Source organism: Leucoraja erinacea, unplaced genomic scaffold, assembly GCF_028641065.1.
Source record: "Leucoraja erinacea ecotype New England unplaced genomic scaffold, Leri_hhj_1 Leri_463S, whole genome shotgun sequence".
NCBI lineage: Eukaryota > Metazoa > Chordata > Chondrichthyes > Rajiformes > Rajidae > Leucoraja > Leucoraja erinaceus.
Window position 1 is genome coordinate 1 of NW_026576364.1, and position 22,917 is coordinate 22,917.

Sequence of the window (22,917 nt, forward strand, 5' to 3'; positions counted from 1 at the left end):
CTGCCCCCCTCCCCCCCCTTCCTCTCCCCCTCCGTCCTTCCCCCCCCTTCCTCTCCCCCCCTTCTGTCCTCTCCCTTCTCCCTTCCCCTCCTCCCCCCCCTTCCTCTCCCCCCCCTTCCTCTCCCCCCCCCTTCTCTCCCCCCACCTTCCCCCTTCCTCTATCCTCCCCTCCGTCCTTCTCGTTCCCCCTTCTCTCCCCCTCCCCTTCCTCTCCCCTCCTTTGCCTTCCTTTTTCCTCTCCCCTTCCCCCGCCCCCTTCCTCTCTTCCCCCCCCCTTCCTCTCTTCCCCCTTCCTCCTCCCCCCCTTTCCTCTATCCTCTCTTCTTCCCTCTCTCTGTCCTCTTCTCTCCCGTCTATCCTCCCCCCTCCTTCCTCTATCTCTTCTTCTCTCCCGTCCTTACTCCTCTCCCTCCTTCCTCCTCTTCCCCGCCCTTCCTCCTCTCCCTCGGTGTGCGGGCTGAGATTCGAGGGGCTGAGCTTCCGTGGAGGACCACATGACGGGGCACAACAAGGAGAAGCGTTATGAATGCGACGTGTGTGGCAAGGCCTGGCAGACCCCGGGCCGGCTGGAGATCCACCGGCGGGTACACACGGGAGAACGCCCCTTCGACTGCTCAGAGTGCGGCAAGAGCTTCACCTGCTATGACAACCTGCAGCAGCACAACCGCGTGCACTCCGACGAAAGGCCCTTCACCTGTTCCGACTGCGGCAGAGGCTTCAAGTCGTCACCAGAACTGAAAGCGCACAGGATCCTGCACACCAGCGAGCGTCCCTACAAATGCAGCAACTGCGACATGGTCTTCGCCCACTCCAACAGCCTGCAGGTGCACCAGCGCACCCACAATGACCAGCGTCCCTACACCTGTGCCCAGTGCGGCAAGAGCTTCACCCGCTCCACCCTACTGCTGAAGCACCAGCACACCCACACCGGCGAGCGTCCCTACACCTGCGGCCAGTGCGGCAAGGGCTTCACCCAGTCCAACAACCTGCTGGTGCACCAGCGCACCCACACTGGCGAGCGTCCCTACACCTGCACCCAGTGTGGCAAGGGCTTCACCCGCTCCGACAGCCTGCTGGAGCACCAGCGCACCCACACCGGCGAGCGTCCCTACACCTGCGCCCAGTGCGGCAAGGGCTTCACCCAGTCCAGCAACCTGCTGGTGCACCAGCGCACCCACACTGGCGAGCGTCCCTACACCTGCACCCAGTGTGGCAAGGGCTTCACCCGCTCCAGACAACCTGCTGGAGCACCAGCGCACCCACACTGGCGAGCGCCCCTACACCTGCATCCAGTGCGGCAAGGGCTTCACCCAACTCCAGCAGCCTGCAGGTGCACCAGCGCACCCACACGGGCGAGTTCCCCTACACCTGTGCCCAGTGCGGCAAGGGCTTCACCCGCTCCACCCTATTGCTGAAGCACCAGCGCACCCACACCGGCGAGCGTCCCTACACCTGTGCCCAGTGCGGCAAGGGCTTCACCCAGTCCAGTCACCTGCTGGTGCACCAGCGCACCCACACTGGCGAGCGTCCTTACACCTGCGCCCAGTGCGGCAAGTGCTTCAACCGCTCCACCAGCCTGCTAGAGCACCAGCGCACCCACACCGGTGAGCGTCCCTACACCTGCGCCCAGTGCGGCAAGGGCTTCACCCAGTCCAGCAGCCTGCTGGTGCACCAGCGCACCCACACCGGCGAGCGTCCCTTCACCTGCGCCCAGTGTGGCAAGGGCTTCACCCAGTCCAGCAGCCTGCTGGTGCACCAGCGCTCCCACACTGGTGAGCGTCCTTACACCTGTGCCCAGTGTGACAAGTGCTTCAACCGCTCCACCAGCCTGCTAGAGCACCAGCACGCTCACACTGGCGAGTGCCCCTAAACCTGCGCCCAGTGCGGCAAGGGCTTCACCCAGTCCAGTCACCTGCTGGGGCACCAGCGCGGCCACACCGGCGAGCGCCCCTACACCTGTGCCCAGTGTGGCAAGGGCTTCACCCACTTCGACAGCCTGCTGGAGCATCAGCACACCCACACAGGCGAGCGCCCCTTCACCTGTGCCCATTGTGGCAAGGGCTCCGCCAAGGGTGCACCAGCGCACCCACACTGAGCACTCCTACACCTGCACCCAGTGTGGCAAGGCTTCACTTGCTCCTCCAGGCTGCTGTCCCACCAGCAGGTGCACACCGGCGACCGTCCCTTCCCTCCCAGTTTGTGGAGAGGGCCTCCTACGCCCTGTTTCACTAGCACGCGCAAACCAGTGGCCAGTCCTACGACGGTCCGCATTGTGGTGAGGAGTTTGATAGCTTGCGGGGGTTGCGGCAGCACCGACGGGCCTATGCTGGCGAGCGGCTGCTCCCACTACAGCAAGTGTTTCAAGAACGCATGTGGGGTGTGGGAGCACCAGCGGATACACACCAGAGAGAGACTCTTTGTGTGCGCTGAGTGTGGCAAGGCAGGGCTCGTACGGTCCTTGAAAGTCCTGGAATTTGAAACTCTTTTTCAAGGCCCTGATAGTCCTTGGATTTATCATGGGTCGTTGTAAGTCCTTGAAAATGCACTTTTTATGATAAAAGTATTAATACAGAGTAATGTGGTGTTTTTTCATCATTTATAATGCGTATTTTTAATTAAAAGTCAGTAAAGATTGTTAGATATGTTTGCTAACGAAGTTCCCTGTAGGGGGGGAGGGGAGGAGAGTCAGGACACGCTCTCTGCATCGGGAGGTTGTGGGCCCAGTGCTTAGGTGATGGCTCTGGCCTGGTGGGAGGGGTTGGGAGAGACTCTGAGTGCAACTGTGCAATATTTTGTCATATCTATATACTATTACTAAAATTCTGATCTGGACCACGTCGACATCTTACCGTCCTCTCTAACCGCCCCAAGGTTTCTTCCGGTCGGTGAAGTATTAAAAAGGTTATGCATCTTTTAAAAATTGTGACATCAGCTGATGTCTTCTCTCCTGTCAGTCACCATGATGAAGGCCACGCCCCTTCCGGGGGCCCAGAAAAATAGAAACAGAAAATGGGTGCAGGAGGAGGCCATTCGGCCCTTCGAGGCAGCACCGCCATTCATTGTGATCATGGCTGATCGTCCGCTATCAATAACCCGTGCCTGCCTTCTCCCCATATCCCTTGACTCCACTAGCCCCTAGAGCTCTATCTAACTCTCTTAAATCCATCCAGTAATTTGGCCTCCACTGCCCTCTGTGGCAGGGAATTCCATAAATTCACAACTCTGGGTGAAAAAGTTTTTTCTCACCTCGGTCTTAAATGATCTCCCCTTTATTCTAAGACTGTGGCCCCTGGTTCTGGACTCCCCCAACATTGGGAACATTTTTCCTGCATCTAGCTTGTTCAGTCCTTTTATATATGTTTCTATAAGATCCCCCTCATCCTTCTAAACTCCAGTGAATACAAGCCTAGTCTTTTCAATCTTTCCTCATATGACAGTTTTTGCCGCCAGTGGATAACCTCACATTTATCTATATTATACTGCATCTGCCACGCATCTGCCCACTCAACCTGTCCAGTTTACCCTGCAACCTCCTAACATCCTCTTCACAGTTGACACTGCCACTCAGCTTTGTGTCATCTGCAAACTTGCTAGTGTTGCTCCTAATTCCCTCTTACAAATCATTAATATATTTGGTAAACAGTTGCGGCCCCAACACTGAGCCTTGTGGCACTCCACTCGCCACTGCCTGCCATTCTGAAAAGGACCCATTCACTCCTCTTTGCTTCCGGTCTGCCAATCAATTTTCTATCCATGTCAACACCCTACCCCCAATACCATGTGTTCTAATTTTAGTCATCAATCTCCCGTGCAGGACCTTATAGGCTTTCTGAAAGTCTAGATACACTACATGCACTGGCACCCCTTCATCCATTTTACATGTCACATCCTCAAAAAATTCCAGAAGATTAGTCAAGCATGATTTCCCTTCCATAAATCCATGCTGACTTGAACTAATCCTTTTACTGCTATCCAAATGCCCCATTATTACCTCTTTAATAATTGACTCCAGCATCTTTCCCACCACTGAAGTCAGGCTAACTGGTCTGTAATTCCCCGTTTTCTATCTTCCTCCTTTCTTGAGAAGTGGGATAACATTAGCTATCCTCAAATCCACAAGAACTGATCCTGAATCGATCGAACATTGGAAAATGATCACCAATGCGTTCACTATTTCTAGAGCCACCTCCCTGAGGACCCTCGGATGCAGACCATCAGGTCCAGGGGATTTATCATCCTTCAGTCCCATTAGCCTACCCAATACTATTTCTTGCCTAATGAAAATTTATTTCAGTTCCTCTACCCCCTTAGATCTGTCCTCCAGTACATCTGGGAGATTGTTTGTGTCTTCCTTATTGAAGACAGATCCGAAGTACCTATTCAACTCTTCTGCCATTTCCTTGTTGCCCATAATAATTTCACCCGTGTCTGCCTTCAAGGGACCCACATTTGATTTTGTTACGCTTTTGTCTTTAACATATCTAGAGAAGTTTTTACTGTCCTTTATATTCCTCGCCAGCTTCCCTCGTACTTTATCTTTTCAGCCTGTTTTGTTTCCTTCTGTTGTCCTACGAAAGTTTCCCAATCCTCTGTCTTCCGGCTACTATTTGCTGTGTTATACATCTTTTCTTTTAGTTTTATTCTATCCCTAACTTCTCTTGTCAGCCACGGTTGCCTCCTACTCCCCTTAGAATCTTTCTTTCTTTTTGGAATTAAATTATCCTGCGTCTTCCGGATTTTGCCCAGAAATTCCTGCCATTGCTGTTCCACTGTCATTCCTGCTAGGATCCCTTTCCAGCCTACCTTGGCCAGCTCCCCTCTCACGCCTTCATAGTCCCCTTTGTTCAACTGCATCACTGCCACTTCCGATTTAACGGTCTCCTTCTCAAATTGTAGATTAAAACTAATCATATTATGATCACTACCTCCAAGCGGTTCCTTTACCTCGAGTTCTCTTATCATATCTGGTTTATTGGACAACACTAAATCCAGAATTGCCTTTTCTCTGGTCGTTTCCATTACTATATTACCATATAAAAATTACAGTACAGAAACAGGACATCTCGGCCCTTCTAGTCCGTGCCGAACACTTATTCTCCCCTAGTCCCTTCTACCTGCACTCAGACCATAACCCTCCATTCCTTCCCCGTCCATATACCTATCCAATTTATTTTTAAATGATAAAATCGAACCAGCCTCCACCACTTCCACTGGAAGCTCATTCCACGCTGCTACCACTCTCTGAGTAAAGAAGTTCCCCCTCATGTATCCCCTAAACTCCTGTCCCTTAATTCTCAAGTCATGTCCCCTTGTTTGAATCTTCCCTACTCTCAGTGGGAAATGCTTATTCACGTCAACTCTGTCTATCACTCTCATCATTTTAAAGACCTCTATCAAGTCCCCCCTTAACCTTCTGCGCTCCAAAGAATAAACCCCTAACTTGTTCAACCTTTCTCTGTAACTTAATTGTTGAAACCCAGGCAACATTCTAGTAAATCTCCTCTGTACTCTCTCTATTTTGTTGACATCCTTCCTATAATTAGGCGACCAAAATTGTACACCATACTCCAGAATTGGCCTCACCAATGCCTTGTACAATTTTAACATTACATCCCAACTTCTATACTCAATGCTCTGATTTATAAAGGCTAGATGCAGGAAGATTATTCCCGATTTTGGGGAAGTCCAAAACTAGGGGGTCACAGTTCAAGGATAAGAGTGAAGTCTTTTAGGACCGAGATGAGGAAATCATTTTTCACACAGAGAGTGGTGAATCTGTGGAATTCTCTGCCACAGACGGTAGTTGAGGCCAGTTCATTGGCTATATTTAAGAGGGAGTTAGATGTGGCCCTCGTGGCTAAAGGGATCAGAGGGTATGGAGAGAAGGCAGGGATGGGATACTGAGTTGGATGATCATATCGCATGGTGGTGCAGGCTCGAAGGGCCAAATGGCCTACTACTGCACCTATTTTCTATGTCTGTGTTTCTATGTAACTTAGTTGCTGAAACCCAGGCAATATTCTAGTAAATCTCCTCTGCACTCTCTCTATTTTGTTGACATCTTTCCTATAATTTGGCGACCTAAATTGTACACCGTACTCCAGAATTGGCGTCACCAATCCCGTGTACAATTTTAACATTACATCCCAACTTCTATACTCAATTCTCTGATTTATAAAGGCCAGCATACCAAAAGCTTTCATTACCACCCTATCTACATGAGATTCCACCTTCAGGGAACTGTGCACAGTTATTCCCAGATCCCTCTGTTCAACTGCATTCTTCAATTCGCTACCATTTACCATGTACATCCTATTTTGATTTGTCCTGCTGAGATGTAGCACCTCACACTTATCAGCATTAAACTCCATCTGCCATCTTTCAGCCCATTCTTCCAAATGGCCTAAACCTCTCTGTAGACTTTGAAAATCCACTTCATTATCCACAACACCACCTATCTTAGTATCATCTGCATACTTACTAATCCAATTTACCACACCATCATCCAGATCATTGATGTATATGACAAACAACAGTGGACCCAACACAGATCCCTGAGGCACCCCACTAGTCACTGGCCTCCAACCTGACAAACAGTTATCCACCGTTACTCTCTGCCATCTCCCATTTAGCCACTGTTGAATCCATCTTGCTATTCCACCATTAATACCCAACAGTTGAACCTTCTTAACCAACCTTCCATGTGGAACCTTGTCAAAGGCCGTACTGAAGTCCATATAAACAACATCCGCCGCTTTACCCTCATCAATTTCCCGAGTAACCTCTTCAAAAAATTCAAGATTAGTCAAACATGACCTTCCAGGCGCACAAAACATGACCTTCCAGGCGTTCCTAATCAGACCCTGTTTATCAAGATGCTTAAATACATTGTCTCTAAGTATCCTTTCCATTGATTTGCCCACTACTGTCGGGTGCTCTAAGAATCTTACAAGCTGCTCCAAGAATCCATCTCGGAGGCATTCTTCAGACTCTCACTCTTGGGGTCCTGAATCAACCTGATTTTCCCAGTCTGCCTGCATATTGAAATCCCCCATCACCACAATGGCATTACCTTTGTTACATGCCAGTTTTAACTCCTGCTGCAACTTACACCCTACATCCAGGCTACTATTTGGGGGTCTGTAAATAACACCAATTAGTGTCTTCTTGCCTTTACAATTCCTCAACTCAACACAATGACTCTACCTCGTCAGTCCCCATGTCTTCCCTCACAAGGGACTGAATTCCATCCCTCACCAGCAGAGCTACCCCCCCTCCTCTGCCCACCTTCCTGTCCTTTCTATAGGATGTATAACCCTGAATATTAAGTTCCCAGGCCCGATCCTCCTGCAGCCATGTCTCAGTAATCCCCACAATGTCATATCTACCAACCTCTAACTGAGCCTCAAGCTCACCTACTTTACTTCTTATACTTCCGTTCCTGTTAATTCTGGGGTCATTAACCATCTCTGTACTCTCTGTCCCTTTAACTCCGTCATTGACTATCGCACTTGACACCCCACCCCCCTTACTCAGTTTAAGATCCGTAGAAAAAGATGAAAAATGTCTAAAGTCTCCACCCTCTCGCCTTCTCTCTCACAGAGTCACCTGTTTTGGGCAGAATTTCTGGCAATTTCTGAGCTGCCATCCCAGCAGCCTGAGTGGCTGAGCAGCCAGCCCTGAGCGACTGAGCCGCCAGCCCTGAGCTGCCAGGCCAGAGTGATTGAGCTGTCAGCCTGCGAGGCTCCCCCCCCCCCCCCCCCCCGTGACTGCCTTCCCCCCTCCCCCCCCCCCCCCCCAGTGTCTGCCCCCCGTGCTGCCCCCCCCCGTGTCTGCCTCCCCCCCCCCCCCCCCGTGTCTGCCTGGTTGCCTCCCCCCCCCCCCCGTGTCTGCCTGTTGCCTCCCACCCCCCCCCCCCCCCCGTGTCTGCCTCCCCCCCCCCCCCCCCCCCCCCCCCCCCGTGACTGCCTTCCCCCCCCCCCCCCCCGTGGTCTGCCTCTCCCCCCCCCCCCCCCCGTGTTGCCTCCCCCCCCCCCCCCCGTGGTCTGCTGTCTTCCCCCCCCCCCAGTGTCTGCCTCCCCCCCCCCAGTGTCTGCCCCCCCCTGCCTCCCCCCCCCCCCTGTGTCTCCCCCCCCCCCAGTGTCTGTCCCCCCCCCCCCCCCCCCCCCCGTACCCCAACCCCCCCCCCCCCTCTCTGACCCCCCCCCCTCTCCCCAACCGCCCCCCCCCCGGCCCCCCTCCCCCCCCCGGCCCTCCTCTGCCCCCTTCCCCCACTCTTCCTCCCCCCCCCCCCCCCTCCCGTGTCTGTTTGTTCCTCCCCCCCCCACCCCCCCGCCCCGTGTCTGTCTTCCCCCCCCCCCCCCCGTCTGTCTCCCACCCCCGTGTCTGCCTCCCCTTCCACCCCCCGTGTCGGTCTCACATCAAAGTTCATCTCTTAAAGAAAGCAGACAGCGACAAAATTATTAAAGGTAAACCAAAGCAAATGTTTAATCAATTTGTCAGACGGGAGTGGCCAGGGAGATCTACAAAGAGCACATACGTTGCTCAGTGCTTCTCGGGCTCCACTCAAAGAACAAAGGAAGGTTAGTGTAATTATACATTTTCTTATCAATTAGAAACACCTAAATCTGAGTGAAAGATCCGTAGCCTAAGCGAAACAAGGGAGGCTGGACCCATATATTTGTAATGTCATCCTTCTTCTCAAATCTTGGCACAGCTTCAGAACAGCTGCCCATTCCGGAAGGACAACTAACTCTATTTTGTTTTCAAATGACTTCCATCTTGGTTCCAGGATGGGCATCCGTCTGTGAACTAAAACAAGCTTGTAAGACTTGGATGAATGCCACTCCCTTGTCCTTAGGGTTACACGTTTACGTTTGGGTTTAAACTAAACTAGACTAAGTGGGACCCGTTGGGTCCCAGCATCAAACGGGAGGGCTGGTCCCCCAACGCAATATTCCACAAATTCCAATATTGCTGGCCGGGGGGGGGGGGGGGGCCTTACTGTAGCGCTAGTATGGGTGTTGTGGGCCGAAGGGAACGCTTTACAAAGGACTAGTTTGGACATTGTGGGCCGAATGGACTGGTTTACAGAGGGCTAGTATGGACATTGTGGGCCAGATGGATTCTTGGGCTGGCAGCTCAGTCACTCTGGTTTGGCAGCTCAGTCACTCAGGCCTGGCAGCTCAGTCACTCAGGCCTAACGGGCTGGCAGCTGAGAAACTGCCAGAATAGGGTGGACAATCAATGTTCATCTTTTTTTTACAGATCGCAGCAATGAAGGACGAAAGTATTCTTGCGTGGACCTCGAGCGCTTGTATGGGTGCTGTGGGCTGAAGGGTTGGCTTCCAGAGGGGTAGTATGGACATTGTGGGCCGAATGGATTCTTGGGCTGGCAGTTCAGTGACTCATGGCTGGTGGGCTGGCAGTTCATTTACTCATGGCTGGTGGGCTGGCAGTGCAGATACTCACGGCGGGTGGGCTGGAAGTTGACTAACGGCAATTCCTTGAAATTCCACTTCAGGCAGGGTGCAAGGCCGCCATATTCCAGTGCAGTTTCATGCCACTTCAAGCAGGGTGCAAGGACACCAAATTCCAGTACAGTTTCATGCCACCTAAAGCAGGGTGCAAGGCCACCAAACTCAAGTGCCGTTTCATACCACTTCAAACCAGGTGCAAGGCCACTAAAGACAGAGAGTGATGACCTCTCCCTCCCCCATCTTGCAGAGACTGAGTACGCCCACACTTCCAGATTTTATAGTTCCCCCTCCCACCGGAAGGGGCGTGGCCTTCATGGCATGATTGACAGGAGGGAGAATCTGAACATTTTTAAAACACTCATTTCTCTTTTATTTTTCATTGATGGGAAAAATCCTCAGTACCTGATGAGCAGAGGGGGACTCTGAGTAAGATGGCCAAAAATCACAGCCGTAAGTGGTAATGTTATTTTGTAAAATCAATATACAGCGCAAACAGGAAGTGGTCAAGATTAGACTTTTAATTATATAGAAGGCAACAGCACTTTTCAATTGGGCAACACCACTTTTGCATTTTCAATTGGGCAACACCACTTTTGCATTTTCAAACCACATTAAGGGCACTCACAGGTCAGTAGACACATACCACACTGAGAGTTTAGTAGCGTGTGTTCAGTGTTATTCACATCTCAGACAGAGTCATGGCCTCTCGCTCCCCCATCTTGCAGAGAACTGAGGCACACTTTTGGGTTTTATAATCCCTCCCCCTCCCACCGAAAGAGGCGTTACCTTCATTACGCGATTGACAGGAGAGAGAATCTCAACATTTTTTTAAACATTAATAAGTCTTTTACTTTTCATTGATGGAAAAATCCTCTGGTCCTGCACAGCGAAGGGGGACTCTTGAGTAAGATGGCCAAAAATCACAGCCGTAAGTGGTAGGGTTTTTTCTAAAAATCAATATGCAGTGCAAACATGAAGTGGTCAAGTATAAAGGTAGTATACAGATAGAGTTGAAGGGGAAGTGAGTGCAGGAAAAATTACAAAAGATTCTCGAATTAATGGGAAGGAAAGCGAGAAGGGATAAAAGTATAATTACGGGCCAATTACAAACGGTGCGAGGGGGAAGGTGAATAAGGAGGTCATTGTTGTATATGAATGTACGAAGTATAAGAAATAAAGTGTACGAGCTTGAGGCTGTTGGTGAGGAATGAAATTCAGTCCCTTGCAAGGGGTGAAATTGAAAGAGGAGATGTGGAGTCAGTATGGATAGAACTAAGGAATTGTAATGGGAAAAAAAGACCCTAATAGGACTTATCTACAGGCCCCCAAACTGTAGCCTGGTTATTGGGTGCAAGATGAATCAGGAGTTACAATTGGCATGTAGTGAAAGTAATGCTACGGTTGTTATGGGAGATTTCAATATGCAGGTACACTGGGAAAATCAGGTTGGTACTGGATCCCAAGAAAGGGAGTTTGTACAGTGTCTTCATGATAGATTCTTAGAGCAGCTTGTACTGGAGCCTACCAGGGAGAAGGCAATTGTGGATTTAGTGTTATGTAATGAACCGGATTTGATAAGGGAACTTGAGGTTAAGAAAGCCATTAGGAGGCAGTGACCATAACATGGTCAGGTTTAATCTACAATTGGAGAGGGAGAAGAGTAGATTGGAGGTGTCAATGTTGCAGTTGAATAAAGGGGACTATGGGGCCATGAGGGAGGAGCTGGCCAAAGTTGACTGGAAAGATACACTAGCAGGGATGACAGTGGAACAACAATGGCAGATGTTTCTAGGAATAATACAGAAGGTGCAGGATCAGTTCATTCCCAGGAGGAAGAAAGATTCCAATGGGAGAAAGAGATGACCATGGCTGACAAGGGATGTCAGGGACAGTATAATTATTAAAGCGAAGAAGTACAACGTAGCAAAGATGAGCGGGAAGCAAGAGGATTGGGTAATGTTTAAAGAGCAACAGAAGATAACTAAAAGGACAATATGGGGAGAAAAGATGAGGTACGAAGGTAAGCTAGCCAAGAATATAAAGCAGGACAGTAAAAGCTTCTTTAGGTATGTGAAGAGGAACACAGTTAAGACCAAAGTTGGACCCTTGAAGACTGAAAAGGTGAATTTATTGTGGGGAACAAGGAAATGGCAGATGAGTTGAACAGATACTTTGGATCCGTCTTCACTTGGGACACAACCAATCTTCCATATATAGTAGTGACCAGAGGATCTGAGGTGACAGAGGAACTGAAGGAAATCCACATTAGGCAGGAAAGGGTGTTGGGTAGACTGATGGGGCTGAAGACTGATAAATCCCCAGGGCCTGATGGTCTGCATCCCAGGGTACTTAAAGAAATGGCTCTAGAAATCATGGATGCATTGGTGATAATTTTCCAATGTTCTATAGATTCAGGATCAGTTCCTGTGGATAGCAGGGTACCTCATGTTATCCCACTTTTTAAGAAAAGCAGGAGAGAAAACTGGGAATTATAGACCAGTTAGCCTGACATCGGTGGTGGGAAAGATGCTGGAGTCAATTATAAAAGATGAAATAGCGGCACATTTGGATAGCAGTAACAGGATGGGTCCGAGTCAGCATGGATTTATGAGGGGAAATCATGCTTGACTAATCTTCTGGAATTTTTCGAGGATATAACTTGGAAAATGGACAAGGGAGAGTCTGCGGATGTAGTGTACCTGGTCTTTCAGAAAGCATTTGATAAGGTTCCACATAGGAGGTTAGTGGGCAAAATTAGGGCACGTGGTATTGGGGGTGGAGTGCTGACGTGGATAGAAAATTGGTTGGCAGACAGGAAACAAAGATCAGGGATTAACGAGTCCCTTTCACAATGGCAGGCTGTGACTAGTTTGATACCGCAAGGCACGGTGCTGGGACCGCAACTATTTACAATATGCATCAATGATTTGGATGAAGGGATTCAAAGTAACATTAGCAAATTTGCAGGTGACACAAAGCTGGGTGGCAGTGTGAACTATGAGGAGGATGCTATGAGAATGCAGGGTGACTTGGACAGGTTGGGTGTGGGGGCAGATGCATGGAAGATGAAGTTTAATGTGGATAAATGGAGTCAAATTGGGAAAAGGGGAAGTACAACGGGAACTGAGGTCCTTGTTCATCAGCAGGTACAGCAGGCAGTGAAGAAAGCGAATGGCACGATGGCCTTTATAACAAGAGGAATCGAATATAGGAGCAAAAAGGCCATTCTGCAATTGTACAGTGCCCTAGTGAGACCACACCTGGAGTATTGTGTGCAGTTTTGGTCCCTTAATTTGCAGGACATTCTTGCTATTGAGGGAGTGCAGCGTAGGATTACAAGGTTAATTCCCGGGATGGCAGGACTGTGCTGAGAGAATGGAGCATCTGAACTTGTATACTCAGGAGTTTGGAATGATGAGAGGGGATCTTATTGAAACACATAAGATTGTTAAGGGGTTGGTCACACTAGAGGCAGGAAACATGTTCCCGTTGTTGGGGGAGTGCAGAACCAGGGGACACCGATTAAGAATATGGGGTAAGCCATTTAGAACCGAGACAAGGAAACACTTTTTCTCACAAAGGTGGTGGAGGCTGCTTCTCTGGATGCTTTCAACAGAGCTAGATAGGGCTCTTAAAGATAGCGGAGTTGGGGGTTATGGGGAGAAGGCAAGAATGGGGTATTGATTGTGGATGATCAGCCATGATCACATTGAATGGCGGTGCTGACTTAAAGGGCCGAATGGCCTACTCCAGCAACTATTGTCTATTGAGTATTAGCTTGAACAGGCAATTCAAGCAGATATCTAATATGGTGCTGTGCCCAGGCAATACATCTCTATGTTAATACATTTGTTTCAATGATTTGTATAAACCAAGCTTGTAAGATTTTCCCAGTCTTCATTCTGCTGGGAAATGTTTCTTTTAAATTTGACTGCTTTCTGTTTTTCAGCAAATCTCCATTTTTAATTTATGAACCAAACTTGGTCAAATTAGACTCTTTCACAGTGAGGTCAGGATAAACTTGCTTTGTTTGTTGCGTAAGCCACAAATGCGTCTAAACGTTCTTAAATAAAACGTTAAAATGCCTTTAAGCTTTTGGGCCAGTGTCAGCCAGCTGGTACTGTGAGCAGTCAGCTGTGTGCAGCTTAGCTCACTTTTGCATTTTCACTTGGGTACAGTACGAATGAGAAGATGCTGGTACTGGTGATTGTCTGATCCTCGACAGGGGCAAGGAGGGCTTATATTAGGAACACTTCTCCATCCGTTTCAACCACGGATGACTGACCTGCTGAGCTCTACCGGCACTTTGGAGAGGAACGGACGGGCAACGTGTCGGGTCTGGACACTGCTGTTCCTCCAGCTTGCGTATCACCTTGTCTCTTAAAAAGCAGACAGCAACAAAATTGTTAAAGGTAAACCATGGCAACCTTTAATTGATTCGTCAGACGGGAGCAGCAAGATCTACAATGAGCACAAACGTTGCTCAGTGCTTCTCGGGCTCCACTCTCAGAACAAAGGAAAGTTAGCACAATCATACATTTTTCTCATCAGTAAAACACTCCTACCAAGTCTGAATATGGCATGACTGAAAGATTTTGTAGCCTTTCAGAATATAGGAAAAGCTGGGTCCAAATCAAGCTCATCCAATAACAAGTTATTACTTATCTCTGGAGAATCAGCAATTTTTTTCAATCTTGGCTTCTTTATGGCCTTGAAAGAAGCAAATGTTATTACGCAGGCTTCCATCTTAATATCTTTATTAAAAAAACCTGTCCTCCATATTGTGTTCAATATAATTTGCAAAGACATTCAGACTTGGCACCGAGCCATTATTTTGATCTACTAGACCATGGTTTTGTAGAAGAACGACTCCATTTTAGATTTGACTATTAGCTCTTTCAACCTGACTCTGGCAATGGAGGAGGCCCAGGACAGAAAGATCAGTGTGGGAGTGGGAAGGGGAGTTAAAATGGTTGGCAACCGGGAGATCCAGCAGGCCTTGGCGGACTGAGTACAAGTGTAGGGTGAGATGCACGCCTAGTCAAAAAACCAGGAGAGAGAGTGTGTGTGTGAGAGAAAGAGCGTGTGTGAGTGAGTGTGAGAGAGAGCGTGTGTGAGAATGTGTGAGTGCGTGTGTGAGAGAGAGCGTGTGCGAGAGAGAGCGTGTGTGAGAGAGCGTGTGTGAGAATGTGTGTGAGAGTGAGAGAGCAAGAGAGAGGGAGTGAGAGAGGACTTTGAGAGGGAGGGACTGTGAGAAAGAGAGTGTTTGTGTCTGAGACGGACTGAGAGAGGGTGTTTGTGTGAGAGAGGGAGTGTGTGTGTGAGGGAATGTGTGAGAGAGCGAGTGTGTGTTTGAGAGAAAGGGAGTGTATGTGAGACAGGGAGTTTTTTAGAGAGAGCAAGATAGAGTTGGTGTGTGCGCGAGAGCAAGAAAGAGGTTGCGTGAGGGACTGCAAGAGGGGTCCGTGTGTGAGAGAGGGAGTGTGTGTGTGAGAGAGAGGGTGTCGTGTGTGTGAGAGAGAGGGTGTCGGAGAAAGCGCGAGGGAGGCATGAGCGGGTGTGGATAATTTGTACGAGTGGGGGGGGGGGGGGGGGGGGGGGGGGGGGGGGTGTGGAGAGAGGGGACAGAGAGGAATGTATTGTTTAGAGGGAACTGCAGATGCTGGAGAATCGAAGGTAGCATTTGGAGTATGGAGACACTCAGCGGGGTGCAGCAGCATCTATGGAGCGAAGGAAATAGGCAATGTTTCGGGTGCCGAAACCCTGGTTCAGAGAGGAATGTATATGTGCAGATTTAAGGGACATTAGTCAGGTAGCATTTGGAGTATTGCATAATGTTCTGATCACTCCATTACAGGACTGATGTGAAGGCTTTGAGGAAGGTGCAGAGATGGTTAACCAGAATCGTTTAAAAACATGGAACTGCTGATGCAGGTTTACAAAAAAGGACACAAAATGCTGGAGTAACTCAGCGGGACAGGCAGCATCTCTGGAGAGAAGGAATGGGTGATGTTTCGGGTCAAGACTGAAGAAGGTCAGAGCGGGCAGGTGAAGGCCCTTACCACCAAACGGGCAGGGGAAGGGGCGCTCACCGCTGTGGGTACGCCGATGCTGCCACAGGCTGGACATGCGGGTGAAACCCTTTCCACATTCAACGCACACAAAGGGTCTCTCTCTAGTGTGTATCTGCTAGTGTTCCCGCAGCCCCTGTGCTCTCTTGAAACGTTTGCCGCAGTGGGAGCAGCCGCTCGCCGGCGTGGGCCCGCCGATGCTGCCGCAACCCCCGCGAGCTGTCAAACCTCTCACTGCAGTACGGGCAGTCGTAGGGCTGGTCAGCGGTTTTCACTTGCTGGTGGGAGAGGGCGTGGGAGGCCATTGCAAAGCGCTCTCCACACGCCGGGTTGGGGACGGGACAGTCGCCGGCGTGCACCAGCTGGTGGGACAGCAGCTTGGAGGAGAGGGTGAAGCCCTTGCCGCACTGAGCGCAAGTGTAGGGACGCTCACCAGTGTGGGTGCGCTGGTGCAACAGCAGGCCGGAGGAGCGGGTGAAGCCCTTACCACACTGGGTGCAGGTGAAGGGGCGTTCACCAGTGTGGGTGCGCTGGTGGTACAGCAGGTTGCTGGAGTGGGTGTAGCCCTTGCCGCACTGGGTGCAGGTGTAGGGGCGCTCACCGGTGTGGGTGCGCTGATGCTCCAGCAGGTTGTCGGAGCGGGTGAAGCCCTTGCAGCACTGGGCGCAGGTGTAGGGGCGCTCGTCGGAGTGGGTGCTGCGCTGGTGCCTTTGCAGGCCAGTGGAGCGGGTGAAGCCCTTGCCGCACTCGGCGCAGGTGTAGGGGCGCTCACCATTGTGGGTGTGCTGGTGCTCCAGCAGGCTGGTTGAGTGGGGGAAGCCCTTGCCGCACTGGGCGCAGGTGTAGGGGCGCTCGCCCGTGTGGGTGCGCTGGTGTTCCAGCAGGTTGCTGGAGTAGCTGAAGCCCTGGCCGCAGTCGCTGCAGGTGTAGGGCCGCTCCCCAGTATGCCTGCGCCTGTGCAACTTCAGGTGTGTGGACGACTTGAAGCCTTTGCCGCAGTCGGAACAGGTGAAGGGCCTTTTGTCGGAGTGCACGCGGTTGTGCTGCTGCAGGTTGTCATAGCAATTGAAGCTCTTGCCGCACTCCGAGCAGTCGAAGGGGCGTTCTCCCGTGTGAACCCGCCGGTGGGTCTCCAGCCGGCCCGGGGTCTGCCAGGCCTTGCCACACACGTCGCATTCATAACGCTTCTCCTTCTTGTGCCCCGTCATGTGGTCCTCCAACAAAGCTCAACCCCTCGGAGCTCAGCCCGCACCCGAGCCGGCACCCTGGCCTCCCTCAATGGCCGCTCACATCCCCGTCCACAGCAACGGCTCGATAAATCCTGCAGGAGCGGAACACAGAGGGTCAACAAGCTGGCAAACAGGACACTACTAAACAGAACAAATGACAGACGATGAGGATATTTATAGGCAACGACGCATGCTGTATGTACAGGCAAATATTCTCTTGTGTAAATTTGGTGCGTGTGCAGATGTGGTGAAGATGTCGCTATTTAGAGCATACTGCACACCCCTCTACACTGCGCACCTGTGGTCAAACTATGGAAAGACAAGTATACAGAGACTAAAGGTGGCATATAACGATGCCATGAGAACACTGCTAAGGCAACCTAGATGTGCCAGTAATATGTTTGTGGCTGCAGGAGTCAGTACTTTAGAAGCTATCCTAAGACATCACATGTATAAATTCATTTGCAGGATAAATGACTCTCAAAATGTGCTTATTGTGGCCTTGTCAAACATAAGGGTTAGCACTACACGCTACGAATCCCAGCTGTGGAGGCACTGGTATCGTTGTCTCGTTGTAGGACATTGATCATCTTTTAATCTGGATTTTTAAGATGTAGTGTTTAAAAAATATATATAAATTATAATTATAATAATAATAATAATAATAATAAATACTTTATTGATCCCCTCGGGGAAATTCAGATGTCCAGAAGTCCCCAACCAACAAACCCACAGATTCAAAAGGAACGCAGACAGAAAATACACTGTGGACACTACCTGAGAGCAATAAATAATTAAAAAAGACCAATAATTAACAATTAAAAGTTAAAAATTGCAAGAATGCATCCCCCTACAGCCTAGCGGTCTGAATTATAAAATCTAATGGCTGCAGGGGTGAAGGATCTCCTGAACTGCTCCGTTCTACAGGGCAGGGAGAGGAGCCGGTTGTTGTTCCGAGTGCTCTTTTGACTCTCCAGAATTACATGGAGGGGATGCCCGGGGTTTTCCAGGATGACCTGCACCTTGTGCCTCATACGCCTCTCAAGTACATCCATCCCAGAGTCTACTCTCCCCTCCAGCACTGAGCTAGCTCGTTTAACCAGTTTGACCAGCTTCTTGTTGTTTTTTTCACTAATGCTGTTGCCCCAGCAGACAACAGCGTAGAAAATAACACTTGCAACCATAGTGTTGTAAAACATGTGCAGCAAATCACTACACACATTGAAGGATTTGAGCCTTCTGAGGAAAAAGAGTGCTCTGGCCTTTTTTGTAGAGGGAGTCAGAGTTGACAGACCAGTCCAGTTTGTTATCGAGGTGCACTCCAAGGTATTTATATGTCTGCACCACCTCATGTCAGCCCCAGCAGCGTTGACCGGTTGAAGGGGGAGCTTGGACCTGCCAAAGTTAACCTCCATCTCTTTAGTCTTAGTTGTGTTCAGGATGAGACAGTTCTCTTCACTCCAGGCACAAAAGGAACTGGTCAAGTTCCTGTATTCCTCCTCCTGCCCGTTCCGTACACATGCCACAATCGCTGTATCATCTATTTCTGTACGTGGCAATTATGACAATTAAATGTATCTTGTATCTTGTATCTTGGCATGTGTCAGACGTATAGTTAAAGTCTGCTAGTTAAAGTAAAAGCTTTTCCCACAGAGAGTAGGGAAGATTCAAACAAGGGGACATGACATGAGAATTAAGGGACTGAAGTTTAGGGGTAACATGAGGAGGAACTTCTTTACTCAGAGAGTGGTAGCTGTGTGGAATGAGCTTCCAGTGAAGGTGGTGGAGGCAGGTTCGTTTTTATCATTTAAAAATAAATTGGATAGTTATATGGATGGGAAGGGAATGGAGGGTTATGGTCTGAGCGCAGGTATATAGGACTAGGGGAGATTATGTGTTCGGCACGGACTAGAAGGGTCGAGATGGCCTGTTTCCGTGCTGTAATTGTTATATGGTTATTATATGGTTATACAGGGTGAAGAGGAACGCGGCCAGAATCGTTCCCTGTGGGGCTCCAACATTGCACACCACTGTGCCAGAGACACTGTCCCCCAGCTTGACAAACTGTGGTCAACCCGTCAAGTAGTCGTCTATCCAAGAGATAAATGTGGAATCCACCCCCATCTTCTTAAGCTTGTCATTCAGAATCAGGGGTTGGATGGTGTTGAACGCACTTGAGAAGTCGAAGAACATAATCCTCACATAGCCACGGGTTTACCCAAAAAGGAGTAGATCCGGTGCAGCATGTAGAGGACTGCGTCATCCACCCCAATGTTCTCCTGGTATGCAAACTGTAGTGGGTCGAGTGCGTGCTGGACTTCTGGTCTCAGGAGATGAATGAGTAGCCGCTCCATTGTTTTCATGATATTGGATGTAAGGGTCACCGGTCTGTAGTCGTTAATCTCGGTCGGCCGCCCTGCTTTGGGAACCGGCACGAGACATTATGTTTTCCACAGACCTGGTACCCTCCCTGACTGGAGGCTCAGGTTGAAAATGATCTGGAGCGGCTCCGCCAGCTGAGCCGCACAGTCTTTTAGTAGCCTGGGACATACACCATCAGGGCCAGCTGCTTTACCAGGGTGCAACCTCCTCAGCTCAGCTCTCACCTTGTATGTTTTTATAAGTGATATACCAAGATTTTATATGTATTTTATGATATTTAATATGCAATGCATTTTTAATGTAATGTTGCCCCTTGTCTGGACCTTGAGTCCGTAATAAAGTTTATTATTATTATTATTAATACTAGCACATATTAGGTGCGTTTATGGCGGAGGAAACCGTTATATAATTCTGTGTGTCATTGTGGCGCAGCAGTACAGTTGCTGCCTCACCGCTAGAGACCGGGTTCGATCCTGATTATGGGTGCTGTCTGTGTGGAGTTTGTACGTTCTCTCTTTGACCTGCGTGTGTTTTTATTCCGGGTGGACTGGTTTCTTCCAACATTTCAAAGACGTTCACGATTGTGGGTTAATCTGCCAAAATTGTTAAATTGTCCCTAAGTGCGTAGGATAGTGCTAGTGTACGGGGTGATCGCTGGTCGGTGCGGACTCCGTGGGCCGAAAGACCCGTTTCCACGCTGCATCTCTAAACTAAACCTAAAGAAGGGTCTTGACCCAAAATGTCACCCATTCCTTCTCTCCACAGATGCTGCCTGGCCCGCTGCGTTACTCCAGCACTTTGTGTCTAACTTCTCCACAGATGCTGCCTGACCCGCTGAGTTACTCCAGCACTTTGTTATAGTTTCATAGTTGTCATAGAGTGATACTCGCACTCCTCGTTCCCTGGCTCCACACATTCCCTCAGCCACCCGCCATTCACAGTGAAGATCCTGCCCTGGTTTGACTTCATAAACTGTGACACCCTCCCCACCCCCAAACAATGTGACCTCCTCCCTGCCCATTGGCCCTGGCACCTCCTGCTCCATACCCCCCTTTGCACCCACCCCCAAACAATGTGAGCTCCCACCCCGTTCCTTGGCTCACTTGACCTCTCCCCCCAGTCCCCTGCCCCCCTTTTCATTCCCCTCGGCACCAAACCCACCCCTTTGAATTCCTCCCCCCCCTCCCTTTTCTCCCTGCTTCCTCCCGCTACTCACTTCACCCCCTTTCCACCTCCAGCCTCTCACCCCTCTCCTCCCTCCCTACACACTCTCTCTCTCTCTCTCTCGGGCCCACTCCCGGTCAATCTCCGGGTTCGAGGCCGGAGACTGGAGCCGCCCCCGGCACCCAATCCCCAGCGCATGCGCCCGCCCTGATCCACCGGAGCTGTCACTCACCGCGCCCGCTCGCCCGGCCCGGCCCCGCCCCCCCGGGTACTCACGGATCACTCACCCCGCCAGGAGGACCGGCCCGGAGGACCGAGAGAGAGAGAGAGAGCGCTGATGGACCGTTCACCTTCCCGGGCGAGACGAGACGAGACGGAAGCGAGCGCGCAGCGCAGAGCCTCAACCCGGAAATTACGTCACGACCGCGCTGACGGTCTTCCACCAGCGGCGATTGACGGAGGGCGGTGACGCATGCGCAGCAACAAGCAGCGCCACAATGATACATGAATGAATGAATCTCTTTATTCTCATTGCACATGGTACAACGAAATTTAAAAGTCAATCCCACGGTGCGATTCACAAGAGCAATTTAAATATATAAGATAAGGTAAAAATACATACATATAATTAAAAAAAAATTAAATTACAGATAAATAACAATAGCAGCTGAGGGAGCCATTCAGTTGAATGTGAGTGTTATTTCTTATTTTGCATTGTTAAGTTCACGCATGGCTATGGGGTAGAAGCTGTCTCTGAGTCTGTTTGTGCGAGTTTTGAAAGACCAGTACCGTCTGCCAGAGGGCAGCAGGTGGAACAGGTTGTGTCCAGGGTGGGAAGTGTCCTTTAGGATGTTGGCTGCCCTGCCAAGGCAGCGAAAGCTGAAGATGTCCTTCAGAGAGGGCAGTGGGCAGCCAGTGATTTTTTGTGCGGTGTTGATGACCCTTTGAAGGGCTCTCCTGTCCGCTGCAGAGCAGCTGGCATACCATGTGGTTATACAGTACGCCAGCACACTCTCGATGGAGCAGCGGTAGAAAGACACCAGCAGCTTCTCCCTCTACTGAGGCTGTCTTGTCTTGTCTTGTCTTGTCTTGTCTTGTCTTGTCTTGTCTTGTCTTGTCTGTGTGGAGTTTCTACCTTCTCCGTCACTTTCAGCGTACAACATCCACATCCACATCCAGAATATTAGCATTTGATAGAGGGAGAGGCTGAATTAATTAATTAATTGATTTTTGAAAGATAGAAAAATGTTGCTCAACAAATAATTAGAGATCACAAGAAAGAAACTGGAGAAATATATGTATGTGTGCGTTATATAATTCTCACATGGGAGACTTGGTCCCCCAACGCAATAGACACTAGGTGCAGGAGGAGGCCATTCGGCCCTTCAAGCCAGCATTGCCATTCAATGTGATCATGACTGATCATCCACAATCAGTACCCCGTTCCTATCTTCTCCCCATATCCCCTGACTCCGCTATCTTTAAGAGCCCTATCTAGCTCTCTCTTGAAAGAACCAAGGGGGCGCCGTTGACTATGGTTCCCCTGCCTACAGCTGTTTGTCCTTTTCACCCTTTTTTGCTTTTAGTGTGTTAAGGGTTTTTGTTTTGGAGGTCTAGTCTTTTTGTGTGTGGGGGGGCAAGCACAGACTGTTTACCCTCCTACCATCCGGGAGGCGCTACAGGTTTTTCCGTTGCTGGACCAGGTCCAGGAACAGCTTCTTCCCTGCGGCTGTTACATTACTTAACACTGTACCTCGGTGATTGCCAATCACCCCCACCCCCAGACACTCCTTCCACTCCAGAAAAAAAATTGCACTACGATGACTGTATGCACGTAAATATATTTATTTATTGCTCATATTCTATGTCGCTCTTCTAGGGAGATGCTAACTGCATTTCGTTGTCTCTGTACTGTACACTGCACAATGACAATAAAGTTAGAACCTGAATCTGGATCTGAATCACCACCATTCATTGTAATCATGGCTGATCATCCCCAATCCATAACCCATGCCTGCCGTCTCCCCATATCCCTTGATTCCACTAGCCCCTAGAGCTCAGTCTAACTCTCTCTTAAATCCATCCAGTGATTTGGCCTCCACTGTGGCAGGGAATTCCACAAATTCACAACTTCTCTGTGGTCTCACCAGAACCCTATACAACTGCAGAAGAACCTCTTTACTGAAATACTCTTGTTATGAAGGCCAACATTCCATTAGCTTTCTTCACTGCCTGCTGTACCTGCACGCCAACTTTCAGTGACTGGTGTACAAGGACAACCAGGTCTCGCTGTACCTCCCCCTTACCTAACCTAACCCCATTGAGTTAATAATCTGCCCCCTTGATAACCTCACATTTATCTATATTATACTGCATCTGCCCACTCACTCAACCTGTCCAGGTCACCCTGCAAACTCCTAACATCATCTTCACAGCTCACACTGCCACACAGCTTTGTGTCATCTGCAAACTTTTAGTGTTGCTCCTAATTCCTTCTTCCAAATCATTAATATATATGATAAACATTTGCAGCCCCAACACCGAGCCTTGCGGACTCCACTCGCCACTTCCTGCCATTCTGAAAAGGGTCCG

General features: G+C 49.8%; 1 protein-coding gene and 1 pseudogene across 2 annotated transcripts; one reads left to right on the forward strand and one right to left on the reverse strand.

Annotated features, from left to right (window-relative positions):
* Window positions 1-450: 450 nt before the first annotated feature.
* Window positions 451-2,573, forward strand: LOC129693897 (zinc finger protein 271-like; annotated as a pseudogene).
* A 12,681-nt stretch (window positions 2,574-15,254) lies between these two features.
* LOC129693898 (zinc finger protein 239-like) lies at window positions 15,255-20,910 on the reverse strand. Of its 2 annotated transcripts, none has more exons than XM_055630633.1 (2): window positions 20,602-20,910; window positions 15,255-16,871 (listed from the first exon to the last, which is right to left on the reverse strand). In XM_055630633.1, the coding sequence occupies exon 2, from the start codon at window positions 16,756-16,758 to the stop codon at window positions 15,655-15,657; it is 1,104 nt and encodes a 367-aa protein (XP_055486608.1). In that variant the 5' UTR covers window positions 16,759-16,871; window positions 20,602-20,910; the 3' UTR covers window positions 15,255-15,654. The 2 variants fall into 2 exon arrangements, with proteins under 2 accessions (XP_055486608.1, XP_055486607.1); XM_055630632.1 differs by having other exon boundaries at window positions 20,613-20,909.
* Between the last annotated feature and the right edge of the window lie 2,007 nt (window positions 20,911-22,917).